Raw genomic sequence first — 12,500 nt, 5'->3', positions numbered from 1 at the left:
TGATCTTGTTTCTGTGCGTGGGCAAAATTACCATCTTGTTTCATCTCAGTGTACTCACACTAAAGTCTGATGTTGGTTTTTTGTAAGGCTGTTCATGGCAAAAGAAAAACACAGGCCAGCAGAGAGCACCAGGCCAGCTTCTAGCACGACCGAGGCGTAGCTCTGTGTTTCAGATTAGTTCCTGGATGTCAGGCTGCTTTTCTATTTCTGAACTGTAACTAAGTGTATCTTGTATGACATTTGCCTCTTTTCCAACGTGGTTTTTCTGTTGAGGCTCTGAGGCTAGTCCTAAACCTCTTTGAGTATGAGCTGAAGGCTTTTCTCAAGTGATGGTATTCTTTGGTCCACCACTCAAAAAAGTAAATCCATCTTTAGGTTGGAGAGTGGATTCAAAAGTCAACTTTTCACTGCACAGTGTAAAGCAGGACCCTACATAATGTTGTTTCATTCAACGCCATTTTGACATAATGTTGGTGAGAAAAAAAGAATGGCTTCCAGGCCAGAGCTATTATGTGTGGAGTTTGTGGGTTCTCCCTGTGGGTAGCTAGTCAGGCATGAGCAGGGCAGGAAGGGACTCCCCTCACCACACACACACCACGAGAATCGGGCAACCATCTGGTGATGGTCAAGGCTGTTAACTGTCTTTCTAAAGTAGTAATTGGTTACAGTCAGCAGCAGGGAAAGGCAGTCTCCTGAGACAGAAAATGCCTGAAATTGGTGATTGGCCACTTCCTGACAAGATCTCAGGAGTTGAGAGAAGTAACAGAAGACCCCAAAAGTAGGTCAATGTATAAAACCCCAAGTCAAAAGGTTAAGCTGCTCTTTTGACTCTTTCAAGTCACCCACTTGGCTCTCTTCCAAATGTACTTTCCTGCCTTTCACTCCTGCTCTAAAGCTTGCCTTGATCTCTCCTGCTGTACGACCCCCAAATTCTTTCTTCTGAGGTGGAAAGAATTGAGGCTGCTGCCTCTTTCATACAGACACGGATACGTTCCACTGGTGAGATCCCCATGACTGTTTTCTTTGGATTCTCCAGTTTCCTCCCATGTGCCAAAGCTGTATAGGTGAGGTGAATGGGTGTGTCTAAATGATCCCAATCTGAGTGTGGGTTTGTGAGCACACTCAATGACAGGATGGGGTCCTTTCTAGGCATGGTGCCTGCCTGGCACCCTGAGCTGCCAGAAGAGGTGGGCCCTCAGTGACTCTGAATTGGAATATGTGGGCAAGTAACCTTCTCATTTGTTTTTATTAATCTTTCTGAAATGTATGTATAGTTTTCATTTCAGTGTTTAATACTAGAAGTGTTTTGGTCTTTATTTAGAAGTTTGGTGATGTTTTGGCTGGGCAAAATGGCTCACACCTGTAATCCCAGTATTTTGGGAGACCGAGGTGGGAGGATCACTGGAGGCCAGGGGTTTGAGACCAACCTGGCCAGCAGAGTGAAACCCCATCTTTATTAAAATACAAAAAAAAATTAGACAGGCATGATGGCCAGACACCTGTAATCCCAGCTATTCTGGAGGCTGAGGCAGAAGTGTTTAAACCCAGGAGGCAGAGGTTGCAGTGAGCCGAGATCTCACCACTGCACTCCATCCTGGGCAACAGACCAAGACTGTCTCAAAAATAATAAAGTTTGATGTTTATATGACCATAAATGTTGTAGGGACTGAACTGTTCACATCAACTAGCTTATGTTAAAATTGGTGTCATTATATGTCATTTTGTTTCTACTCATGGTTTCCTAGAACCTATCAATGTCAAGGACCAATAATGCTGTGACCATTTTTCTGTATGATGAAATATTTCAATAGTGGTCTCCAATGATGGGTGTTTAAGTGCACCATCCCTGGAGATGTGTCATCTTGTATATTTTTAGGTGGGTCAGGTTAACAATGGGTGTTGAAGGGTACCATCTCTGGAGATGTCTTGTTCCCTAAATTTGGGTGTAAATTTTAAAAAAGATTTCCAGGTAATTTTGATATGTGCTCCTAGTTAAGAAAAAAATGTATCTATATAGATGTTCAGTTTATTAAAAAAAATCATTAAAAAATTTCCATATAGATGTTCAGTTTCTGGGCTCTCTATTCTGTTCCACTGGTCAATTTTTCCATCTGTCATTCTCACACATCTTAATTATTGAAATTTTGTAAGTCTCGATGCCTACTAAGGAAAGCTTCCCACTTTCTCAGGGAGGATCGTCTGTATCCATGGGCCTTTGCTCTTCCATATAAATCTTATAATGAGCTTGTCAATTTTCACATAGAAACAGTTGACGTTGATTTTTAATCTATAGATCAACTTGGGGACAAATGACAAACTTCCAGTGGTATGGAGTCTTTGGATCCATGTTCCTAATTTATTTCTCCTTTTAATGTTGTCATTGTTTTTCACTTATATTTTACCAATTCCTCCATACAGATCTTGTGACTATGTTCTCATTGATTTTTTATGCATAAAACCATATGCTATGTTATACATAGCATTGGGCCTATCTCTGCACTCTCTGTTCTGTTTCACTGATCTATTTGTCTTTGCCTACAGCAAAACTGCCTTTAATTTCATAGTCGTAAAGTAATTGCTCAATATGCCTTGTTATCTTTCTCCTTACCTCCAACTTCTGGACTGTAAGATGCCGACCTCTGGTTTAAATGTTCATGACACATATTAGAATATAGACCCCATAATGAAGCTTCTCAAGAGAACATTACAAAGAAACTTCGTTGACCTGTAGCTGCAGAGTTTTAAATTTCATTTAGATGTGGCACAACACTTTATTCAAAAGTATTTATTTCCACAAATTTTTATCCACAGCTAAATATTACAGTGACTATTACAAGCATTTTTTCTATAAACAAAGGTGTAGTTTACAGATTTGTTCAAAGTGGAAAAATATTTCATCAGTAGTATTTCTTCCATGGTGTCAGATTCACCCCTGAATATGATCTGAATATGATCTTCCTCTCTTTTGGAGAGGAAGTCCTTCATCTAAACGTCAGTTGGTGGCAAAATGTTATATTCAAATCTGGATTATTCTGAAACAACGTCACTTTAGAAAGTAGCTTAGTTTCATTTCTGATGGATCCCCTTTATTAGAATTAGAAACTTTTTTTTTGGACAACAATCTTTTGTATTTAATGAACTTTATAATAATAAAAAACTGTCCTGTGTTTGTCATTGGCATTACCTCTGTCTACACCCTCTAATTCTCTAATTACGGCACCAGTGGGTACAAAAAGTGAATTATGGTTATTGGGCTTATACAGCAAATTAACTGGAGAAACTCTTACCACAAATATTCTGTGAAGAACTATAAGGTCTCACCCCATGTTGTCACCTTTTAGTGACCATTTAGTTATGTAGGCATTATATAAATGCCTCAATTTAGGACATCCTTGCTATCTTAGTAGGTTAAGGGTGTGAAAACTTACTTTTGCAGAAGAAATTAATTCTAGTTTATTGAAGGCTCTAAGTATTTGATGAATTGATGGCAGCAGCATTAATTTTTTAAAAATGTTCCAAGCTCTTAGTTTTTTGCTTTTTTCTTTTTTAAAAAAAAGTCTTAAAATTTAGTACTAGGGAAATCAAAGGAAGCAACTCCCACTGACATGCTTCATGGAAAAGGGAAAAAGTCTAGCTTTGGGTCTAATCTGCCTCCCAGGCGAGCCTACAGGTACTGGCACTCTAACTGCAATGATGATGGCACAGGGAAAATGCATGTATGGAATATCCTTGTCAGCTTCAGCAATGACTCGTGTACATACACATTTACTATAAGTAAACAAATCCCTTATAATACTTAAAACACAAGATTTTTGATCTATAAATATTTGATTCTTAATATTTAAAATGCTTCTAATGTTTTAAAAGACAAAACTCTACCATGATATCACATTGAACATTAAAATTGTTCCCAAAGCAACACTTATTTCAGAGAAACAATTGACAAGTCAGTTATCTTAGTAACTGCTAAAGGCACCTGGTGAGAAAAGTGTCAAATTTTAAATATTAAAAAATTAAAGAGACATCTAATGCAGATTTCAAACCTTTATGTTGAATTGTTAAAGAGTCATTACTGATTTCATGACACTGATAAGTGTTTGCATTGAAATGACTTTTAAAAATGCAGAGAAAATGCTAACAAAAGATTACAGAGTTCCTCTAAAGATGCTTCTTCTAGCCTCCAAGTATTAAATAAGGCAGATCTAAATATTAAGTACATATAAAGTATATATTTGTTAGTCATCTCTAAATTTTAAGTAAATTCCAGTGATATATACCTTTAGCTTTTGGAAGAGAACTAAATCTTCCATTTCTTAGGCTAAATGGACTATTCATAAGGTCCTTCCCTCCCCATTTATTCTAATTGCCAAGCTTTTATTCAATAAGCTCTTGGCACCTAGTGATTAACCACTGACAGCAGAGAGTAGTGATCAACAGCGACGGAGAGAATGATGGTGTAAGACACAATATAAGAACAGTAAGCCACTGTATTTGTGAAACCACTGCATGTCAAAACTCCTTAACATTCTAACAAGGCAATTTTGGTCTTTTAAAATTAAGGACAGTTCTTACATAAAAGACTCAGTTTCAAACTAAAGTGCATCAAAAGCAAATTATACTTCACAAACACCTTTATAGAGGTAGCCACAAACCCAGTTGTTTGAGATTGGCCTTCTAAACAAAGTCAGCATGTGGATCCATGGGTGAGTGTCACAGATGTCAGTGATTATGTAACTGTAACTGCAAGAAAAAGGCACAGCTCTGCAGATGCCCAAGAGAAGCTGGGATGTTTAATGTGAATGTAGAGGGGATAATGACTATAATAACTGATTGGAACACAACTGTTAGCAGCCTTAACCCAGGCTAAGGCTGGGTTAAACCCCAGAAGATGTGGAGAATGACTGAGGAAGCTGTGCTCCAAGGGCACAGTACAGAAGGTAGCTTGGAGTCTGTTGTGTTTCCAAGAGCCTTTTAAGTTGGGTGGTTGAGTAAAAGAGGGTGAAGGCAGGGTGTTCTACTTCCAATTCATGGATAAATCTTATTCTCTCAATGTAATACAGAGTCTGTTCTTCTATGATTTGCAAACACCATTTGTTCTTATGGGAACACCATACAGTTATCAAGAAATAGGGAAAAGATAGTAAAAAAAAATTTGTGGAAAGAATATGTGTTTCTAATTGAATACTTGCTTTTGAAGAGTCCAAAAACAAACAAAAATAATTATAAGAGCAGCAAATATCTAAGCCTGTTATATAACTGCATTACTTTTTAAAAAATCCTTATTTCAAAGGAGAGATACAATTTTTGTTTGCTAAAATTTGAAAAATGTTGAAAATAACCTGAAAAGGGAAAGTTGACCTAAGTAAGCCATTTTATTCTCTTAAAAAAAAAACAACCCAAACTTTTGTATAATAGTGATCCCTGAACTGATTATTTTTGAAGATTTTTCAGATGATCTGATGTGCAAGCTTTCATTTGTTTTATAGTAGAGCATTATGTGATGCTCTTACTGGAGGTTTAATGGCATTAAGAGATTAAAAGCTTTCATATTGACTTGTTTGGGTTTTACATCTATAAATAAAACAAGTTATCCTTTTCTAATATTTAGCTTATAGGCATTTTTGTGAAAGTTTTGTGAGACTTGGAAAGTGTATGGACTAGCATCAGAAAACAACAACAACAACAACAACAACAACAACAACAACAACATTTTCCATCTTCCTCAATTGGAATTTGGGATAGCAGCATTTTAATCATCTCTTCCATTAAACCAAGATGACACAAAAGCATCTGATCACACTCAGGACTAGCACTTCTAATTTTGCTTCAGAAACCAATACTCAACATGTCTAGTCTGGAGGTCAGTTACACCACTGTCTTTGTATAATCAGCCATTAAAAAATATTTTGGGGACATCTCTCAGAAGTCTCATCCCTGTATTTTTATTCTTAAAACATGTCAACACAAACATAACCACACCTATGGTTTGCAAACTTTGAGAAATGTCAGTATATGTCATTATCATGGTTATTAGTACCATTATTTGTTAAAAGTCCTTTGAAGGTGATTTATGTGACTTATATATATTTAGTATTTTAATTTAGACATTCTCCAGTTATATGCAAAGATCAAAACTAGGTAGCTTCATTTTATAGAATTGGCACCTTTTATATGGCTATGGGGACTGGTTGGTGTCTATAAATTGTTATGTATTATTGGACTAAAATCAAACTTAAAATTTTCCATATTTCAAGTGTTTTTATTTTGAGCAGTAGGTACAAAAAATAATGACATAGTTGTGTCTAATTCTGTATAGTTCAGCACCCTCTGCAGGCTATCAATCTCTGATTCGATCTACTTTTATCAGATTTAACAGATCATTGAATTTACTGTATATACTTCCTTCTTGCTCACATTGGGAATCAAACTAATGCTGGAAACATGCATCTTCAGACTTCATTGAGGAACTCCAGATTGAGACACGCTGGGATGTGGATTGAGTCCATGGTTAGAGAAGACGGATTAAATGGGAACAAAACAGGAAACATGTGCTTGGCATCTAACAGCAGTTGCTGAGGGTCATTCCGCTCCTGTAATTGTGCCTGTGAGAAAGAATAAGACCATATAAAGTTTGAGTACCCCTAAAAATAGCCAGTTTAAGTGAATTCAAGAGAGTGAGTTGGCATGTATGATGGAATTATTTCTAAGACAATTAGGTAGGACTTCAGGACCAGGAGAATGTGATCTCCTTACACTTGAGGTATACAGTGGGGAGAGAAGCCCTGACTTAGGCTTCTTGGAGATCAGAGTAAGTACTCTCCCAATTCTTTAAACATTTTTCTATCTAAGGGAGAATATAAAATACTTCTCAGGTGCAAACCACATGGAGAGGCACTGTAGTGAAGTGGCTAAGGGCATGGGTTTTCAAGATAGACAGCCTGAGCTGTAATCCTGGCACCACCCTGGACAAATTCCTGAACCTTTCTATGCCTCTGTTTCTTTACCTGTAGAATGGAATGGGAGAGGAGCACAGCACATAAAATGGCAGAGTAGGGGTTGGTCCCCTCCACTGAAGCTACCATTGAATCATAAACAACTATAAGCAGTGATTGTCAGCTATCTCATAACTCTGGAACTCAATTGGACATTTATAACAACCAGGAGAGTGCTTGATAAAGGGAGAGGCTGTGGATGTTTGCTAAGAGAACTCTGTGTGTGACCCAGCTACTATCCCCCTTTCCTCGGCTCCCCTGAAGCTACAGGGATAGCAGTCCACATTCCTGGAATAGCTAGCTGGTACCAGGGCAGGCAGTGGGATATTGTCCTCAAAAAATCTGGGGTTGTGCAGTTTGGTTGATCTGGTGGGTCCCAGCAGATGCCTGTCATGGTTTAGGCATTTCTTGGGATGCAGTGGCTTCCAATACTGGCATCACTTGGAAAATTTAAAGGGGCTGCTTCCTCTCTATTTGAAGCCAGACATTTTGGGAAAAGTACAAAAACTGAAACGAAAAATTCACTAGAGGAGTTTAACAGTAGGCTTGAGCAGCAGAAGATAAGCTAAGTGAATTTGAAGATAAAGCAATTTAAATGATCCAGTCTGAGAAGAAAATAAAAATAATGAGGTAAAAATGAACAGAGCCCAACAGACCTACTGGAAACCATCAAGTGTACAAACATACACATTACAGAAGTACCAGAAGGAAAACGGGAAGAAGTAGGCAACAAAATATTTGAAGAAACAATGCCTGAAACTTCCCGAATCTGATGAAGGACATGTATGTAATCATCCAAGAAGCTCAAAGAACTCCAAGCAGGATAAAGGCAAAGAGATTTCACAGTGAGACACATTATACTAAATTGTCAAAACCCTAAGATGAAGAGGGAGTCTTGAAGGCAGTGAGAAAAAAAGTTACTTGTTACATACAGTTCCAGGAATCCCCACAGATACCCAAGTCCATGGATATGCAAGTACTGCAGTTGGCCCTGCAGAACCCACAGATACGAAAAGTTGTCCCTCCATAGCTACAGGTTCTGCATCATGTGAATACTAAATTTTGGATCCGTGGTTGGTTGAATCTGCAGATATGGAACCTGTGGATATGAAGGGCTGACTGTATAAGGTATCCTCAAATAAGATTAATAGTTGTTTTTCATCAAAAACCATTAGGAGGCAGTGGGATGATATATTTCAAATTGAATCTTCAGATTCAATGCAATACCTATCAAAATCCCAAGGATGTTTTTGGCAGAAATCTAAAAAAAATTCCTAAAATTCATATCGAACTTCAAGGGATCTTGGCTGGCCAAGGCAATCTTGAAAAATAACAAAATTGGCTGGGTGCGATGGCTCATGTCTGCAATCCTAGCACTGTGGGAAGCCAAGGTAGGTGTATCATCTGAGGTTGGGAGTTCAAGACCAGCTTGGCAAACATGGTAAAACCTGTCTCTACTAAAAATGCAAAAATTAGCCAGCTGTAGTAGTGCATGCCTATAATCCCAGCTACTTGGGAGGCTGAGACAGGAGAGTCACTTGAACCTGGGAGGTGGAGGTTGCAGTGAGCCAAGATTATGCCACTGCACTCCAGCTTGGGCAATGGAGTGAGACTCTATCTTTAAAAAAAAAAAATTGGACTCAGACTTTCCATTTGAAAACTTTTTACAAAGCTATGGGAATCAAAACAGTATGGTACTGGTATATGAACAGACATATCGACCAATAGAATATAATGGCCCAGAAAAATAAACCCTCATATTTTTGGTCAATTGATTTTTGACAAGGGTGCCAAGTCCATTCAATGGGGGAAAGGGCAGTGTCTTTGACAAACGATGCTGGGACAACTGTATGTCGACAAACAGAATAATGAAGTGGGACATTCACCTTACACCATATACAAAAATTAACTCAAAATGGATCAAAAACTTAAAGGGAGCTAAATCTGTAAAACTTGTAGAAACATTGGGGAAAGTATTTATGATTCTTAAAAATGACATCAAGAGCACTGGAAACAAAAAATATACATAAATTTGACATCCTCAAAATTTAAAACTTCTCCATCAAAGGACACTATCAAGAAAGTGAAAAGACAACTCACAGAATGGGAGAAAATGCTTGTAAATCATATCTGATAAGGATTTAATGTCCAGATTATACAAATAACTCCTACAACTCAATACCAAAAAGACAACAATCTGATTTAAAAATGAATTAAAGACTGGAATAGATATTGCTCCAAAGAAAATGCACACATGGCACATGAAAAGATGCTAATCATCAGAGACATACAAATCCAAACCACAGTGAGATGCCACTTCACACCCATTAAGATGGCTGTCATTTTTAAAAGTTGGAAAATCACAAGTTTTTGTGAGGATGTGGGGAAACTAAAACTCTCATGCATTGCTGGTGGGGGTGTAAAATGGTGTAGCTGCTGTGGAAAAGTTTGAGGTTCCTCAAAAAGTTAAATATAGAGTTACCATATGACCCAGTATTCTGCCTCTAAATATATGCCCCCTGTTGGAACTGAAAAGAGGCTCTCAGCTACTTGTACAACAACGTTCATAGCAGCGTGATTCCCAACAGTCAAAAGGTGGCAACAGTGCATTTCCATCAACTGATGGATAGACAGAATGTTGATAGACAAAGGGAATATTGGTCATTTAAAAAAGGAATGAAGTTCTTATGCATGCTACATGGACGACCTTTGAAAACCTAAGTAAATAAGCCAGACCCAAAAGAATATCTCATGATTCTACTTATGTGTGATATCCAGAATTTACATATAATTTACATATAGAAGCCTACCCAGGGTTGAAGAGAAGGGGGAATATTATTTGCCCAAATGGGTAGTGTTTCTGATGATGAAATAATTTTGAAAATAGTGGTGATAACTATGTAATATTGTGAATACATTAACGCCACTGAATTATACACTTAAAAATAGTTACAATGTAACACACATACTCCAAAACAATGGGATGAGGAAGAGTACCCTTCTCATAAGGTTGTGAGGATTAAAGGAGTTAACAGGTATAAAGAATGGAGGACCAGCCGGGCACAGTGGCTCATGCCTGCAATCTTAGCACTTTGGGAGGCCTAGGTGGGTGGATCATGAGGTCAGGAGTTTGAGACCAGCCTGGCCAAGATGGTGAAACCCCGTCTCTACTAAAAATACAAAAACTATCTGGGAGCAGTGGTAGGCACCTGTAATCCCAGCTACTTGGGAGGCTGAGGCAGGAGAACTGCTTGAACCTGGGAGGCAGAGGTTGCAGAAAGGTGGAAGCTACAGTGAGCTGAGATCACACCATTGCACTCCAGCCTGGCAACAGAGCAAGACTCTGTCTCAAAAAACAAACAAACAAAAACACACTGTACCATCATTGGCACACAGTAAGTGCTATATTTGCTGTTCTTGGTTTTATAACGTGCTCCTTTGTTCCTCCTGCCCGTGCATTAACCCTTAACCTCTGAACCATGACTTGCTGATAGAAGCTGTACTTTTACAAAAGTCATTCAGGTTAACTGTGGGTGTACTGCCTAAAGGAAAACTAATATAACCTAATTTTGTGAAAACACCATTTATTTTTCTTAAACTTTGAAACAAGCCACAGTCAGTAAACACATAGTAGCATTTGGAAAGTGCTGGGAAATAGTTCTATAGAAGCAAGTCACAGTTTGAGCATGGTATTGTCAGATGGCTCTATAGTGGCAGGGAAACCTGGAATTGCCCATGTCATCATCCAATACCTGAATTATGAATAGAAAGCATGACTCATATGTCTAGTACCCATGTGTTTGGCATCTTGAAAGTTGGGCCAAAATTTTAAAGTAATTTTAACCATTTGAAAAAGAGGTGTGAAATAATGGGAGAAAAGTTTAAAGAAGAGAAAGATATTTAGGGAGGAATAAGCAACAAGCCTCACTAATTCAAGATTCTCAATGATGGCTCTGCTGTGGCCTGGCAGAATGATTCTCTAGGATTGCTGACAGCTCACACACAGCCAACTCAGGTTTGCTACATTTATTATCACGAACCTATCACAGAGTATATGGAAATGTACGTAAAACGTGAAATGGCAGGAGGCTCTGGGAAAAAAGTCATCTTTGTAGGACTTAAAGGCCCTTGAATTTCTCCACATTAGTAAGATGTGACAGTACACTTCACTCTCTAAAGGGTTTGAAGAAATTTTAGAGAGTATAAAAACGGGAAAAGAAAGTGAAATATTACCTATATTATCACAATTCAACAGCAGAAGGCATGCATACATTTAATCAATTAAAATTTACAAGGTGGTCATTTCACAGAAATCCTCCTGTGAATGCTTTGGTGAGTTTAACAACTTCAAATTTACATTTTTAAAGGTCAGTATAAAGCTATAAAAAAATCCATCACCCCAAGCAAGGTTTGCTTTAACAAGTAACTTGTCTTTATCACACACATGAGTTCACATGTAGGAGGATGGGACTGATTGTTCACCATTTCTTCTGAGCATTGTATAGGTAGAAACAGAACATAAAGCTATAGCTCACACAAAAAACCTTTTGATAGAACTGCGAGATACTGAAATTGATGACTGAGGAAGATTCAGAATCTGTGCATATTTTCAGAGAATATTTGAGCTTAACCTCCATGACATTTTTCCTTCATCCTTAATCCATTAAACCTGCAGTATGACTTGCCATATATTTTTTGACCTGAATTCTCATAAACAGTGGAATTGCCAATTTATGAGCAGTTATAGTTCTCCCTCTAATATGTGTCTCAGATATTCAAAACCAAACAAGACTTTCTAAACTTGCACTTTTGTGTACATTATCAACCCTCTACAAAAATCCATAGAGCCCAGGTCCAGGGTCAGATATCACAGTGGCTTCTGTCATCCACCTCTCATTCAGCAGCTGACTGAGAGCAGCCTAACTGGGTCCTTTCTGTCAGCGCCTCCCGCAACCTAGCTGTTATGTTCATGTTAGTGAGTCTCTGTCTGCCTCACTCTGTGGCCTGTGTCTTTAACAACTGATAGTGTTTCTGTCATTGCTGTTAGGAGAATGACCTTTAGTCTGACTAGGCACCGCTTCCCAGACCTTTGGTCTCTTTTCCCTGCTTAGATGCCAGGCTAAAGTCCATTTAGGTTTTGGCCATGGCTCCTTTCAGACTCTTTTTCAGTTGTTTTCAGGGCTCTCTCAATCTCTGGATCTACATTGAAACACTGTAAGGAGCTCTGAATAAAATCCCAGGAGTATTCCAAAGGGAACAGCTTCTTGTACAAAGCTCCATGTTTCCTCACGCTCCTCCGGTGTCTTCGATAAACCTCCATTGGGTTCCCTTTTCCCTGACTCTCCCTCCTCTGCTCACCTCCCCCTCCACCCCTTTTTAGTCCTTGTTTCTGAGGTCATTTAAAAGTTTGAGAAAGCGCTATGTCTCCCTAGGTGCTCCCACAGGTAATCATGGGAGAAGTGTGCCCTGTTTTCTGAGTCATTGCGACACAACCATCATTGCAACACT

The 12,500-nt window shown here is 38.4% G+C and overlaps 1 protein-coding gene across 3 annotated transcripts in view; it reads right to left on the bottom strand.

Annotated features, from left to right (window-relative positions):
• Positions 1-3,400: 3,400 nt before the first annotated feature.
• Positions 3,401-12,500, bottom strand: part of MYO5B (myosin VB) — a 386,934-nt gene continuing 377,834 nt past the window's right edge. For all 3 annotated transcript variants that reach the window (XM_003926074.4, XM_010336832.3, XM_074383485.1), the window contains one exon: positions 3,401-6,602. In XM_003926074.4, coding sequence (XP_003926123.3) covers positions 6,450-6,602 — 153 coding nt within the window. In that variant the 3' untranslated portion in view covers positions 3,401-6,449. The remainder of the gene's footprint in view (positions 6,603-12,500) is intronic.

Source organism: Saimiri boliviensis, chromosome 13 (genome assembly GCF_048565385.1).
Source record: "Saimiri boliviensis isolate mSaiBol1 chromosome 13, mSaiBol1.pri, whole genome shotgun sequence".
NCBI classification, from domain to species: domain Eukaryota; kingdom Metazoa; phylum Chordata; class Mammalia; order Primates; family Cebidae; genus Saimiri; species Saimiri boliviensis.
The sequence above is the reverse complement of the archived record's forward strand: the minus strand, read 5'-3'. Positions and strand labels throughout refer to the sequence as shown.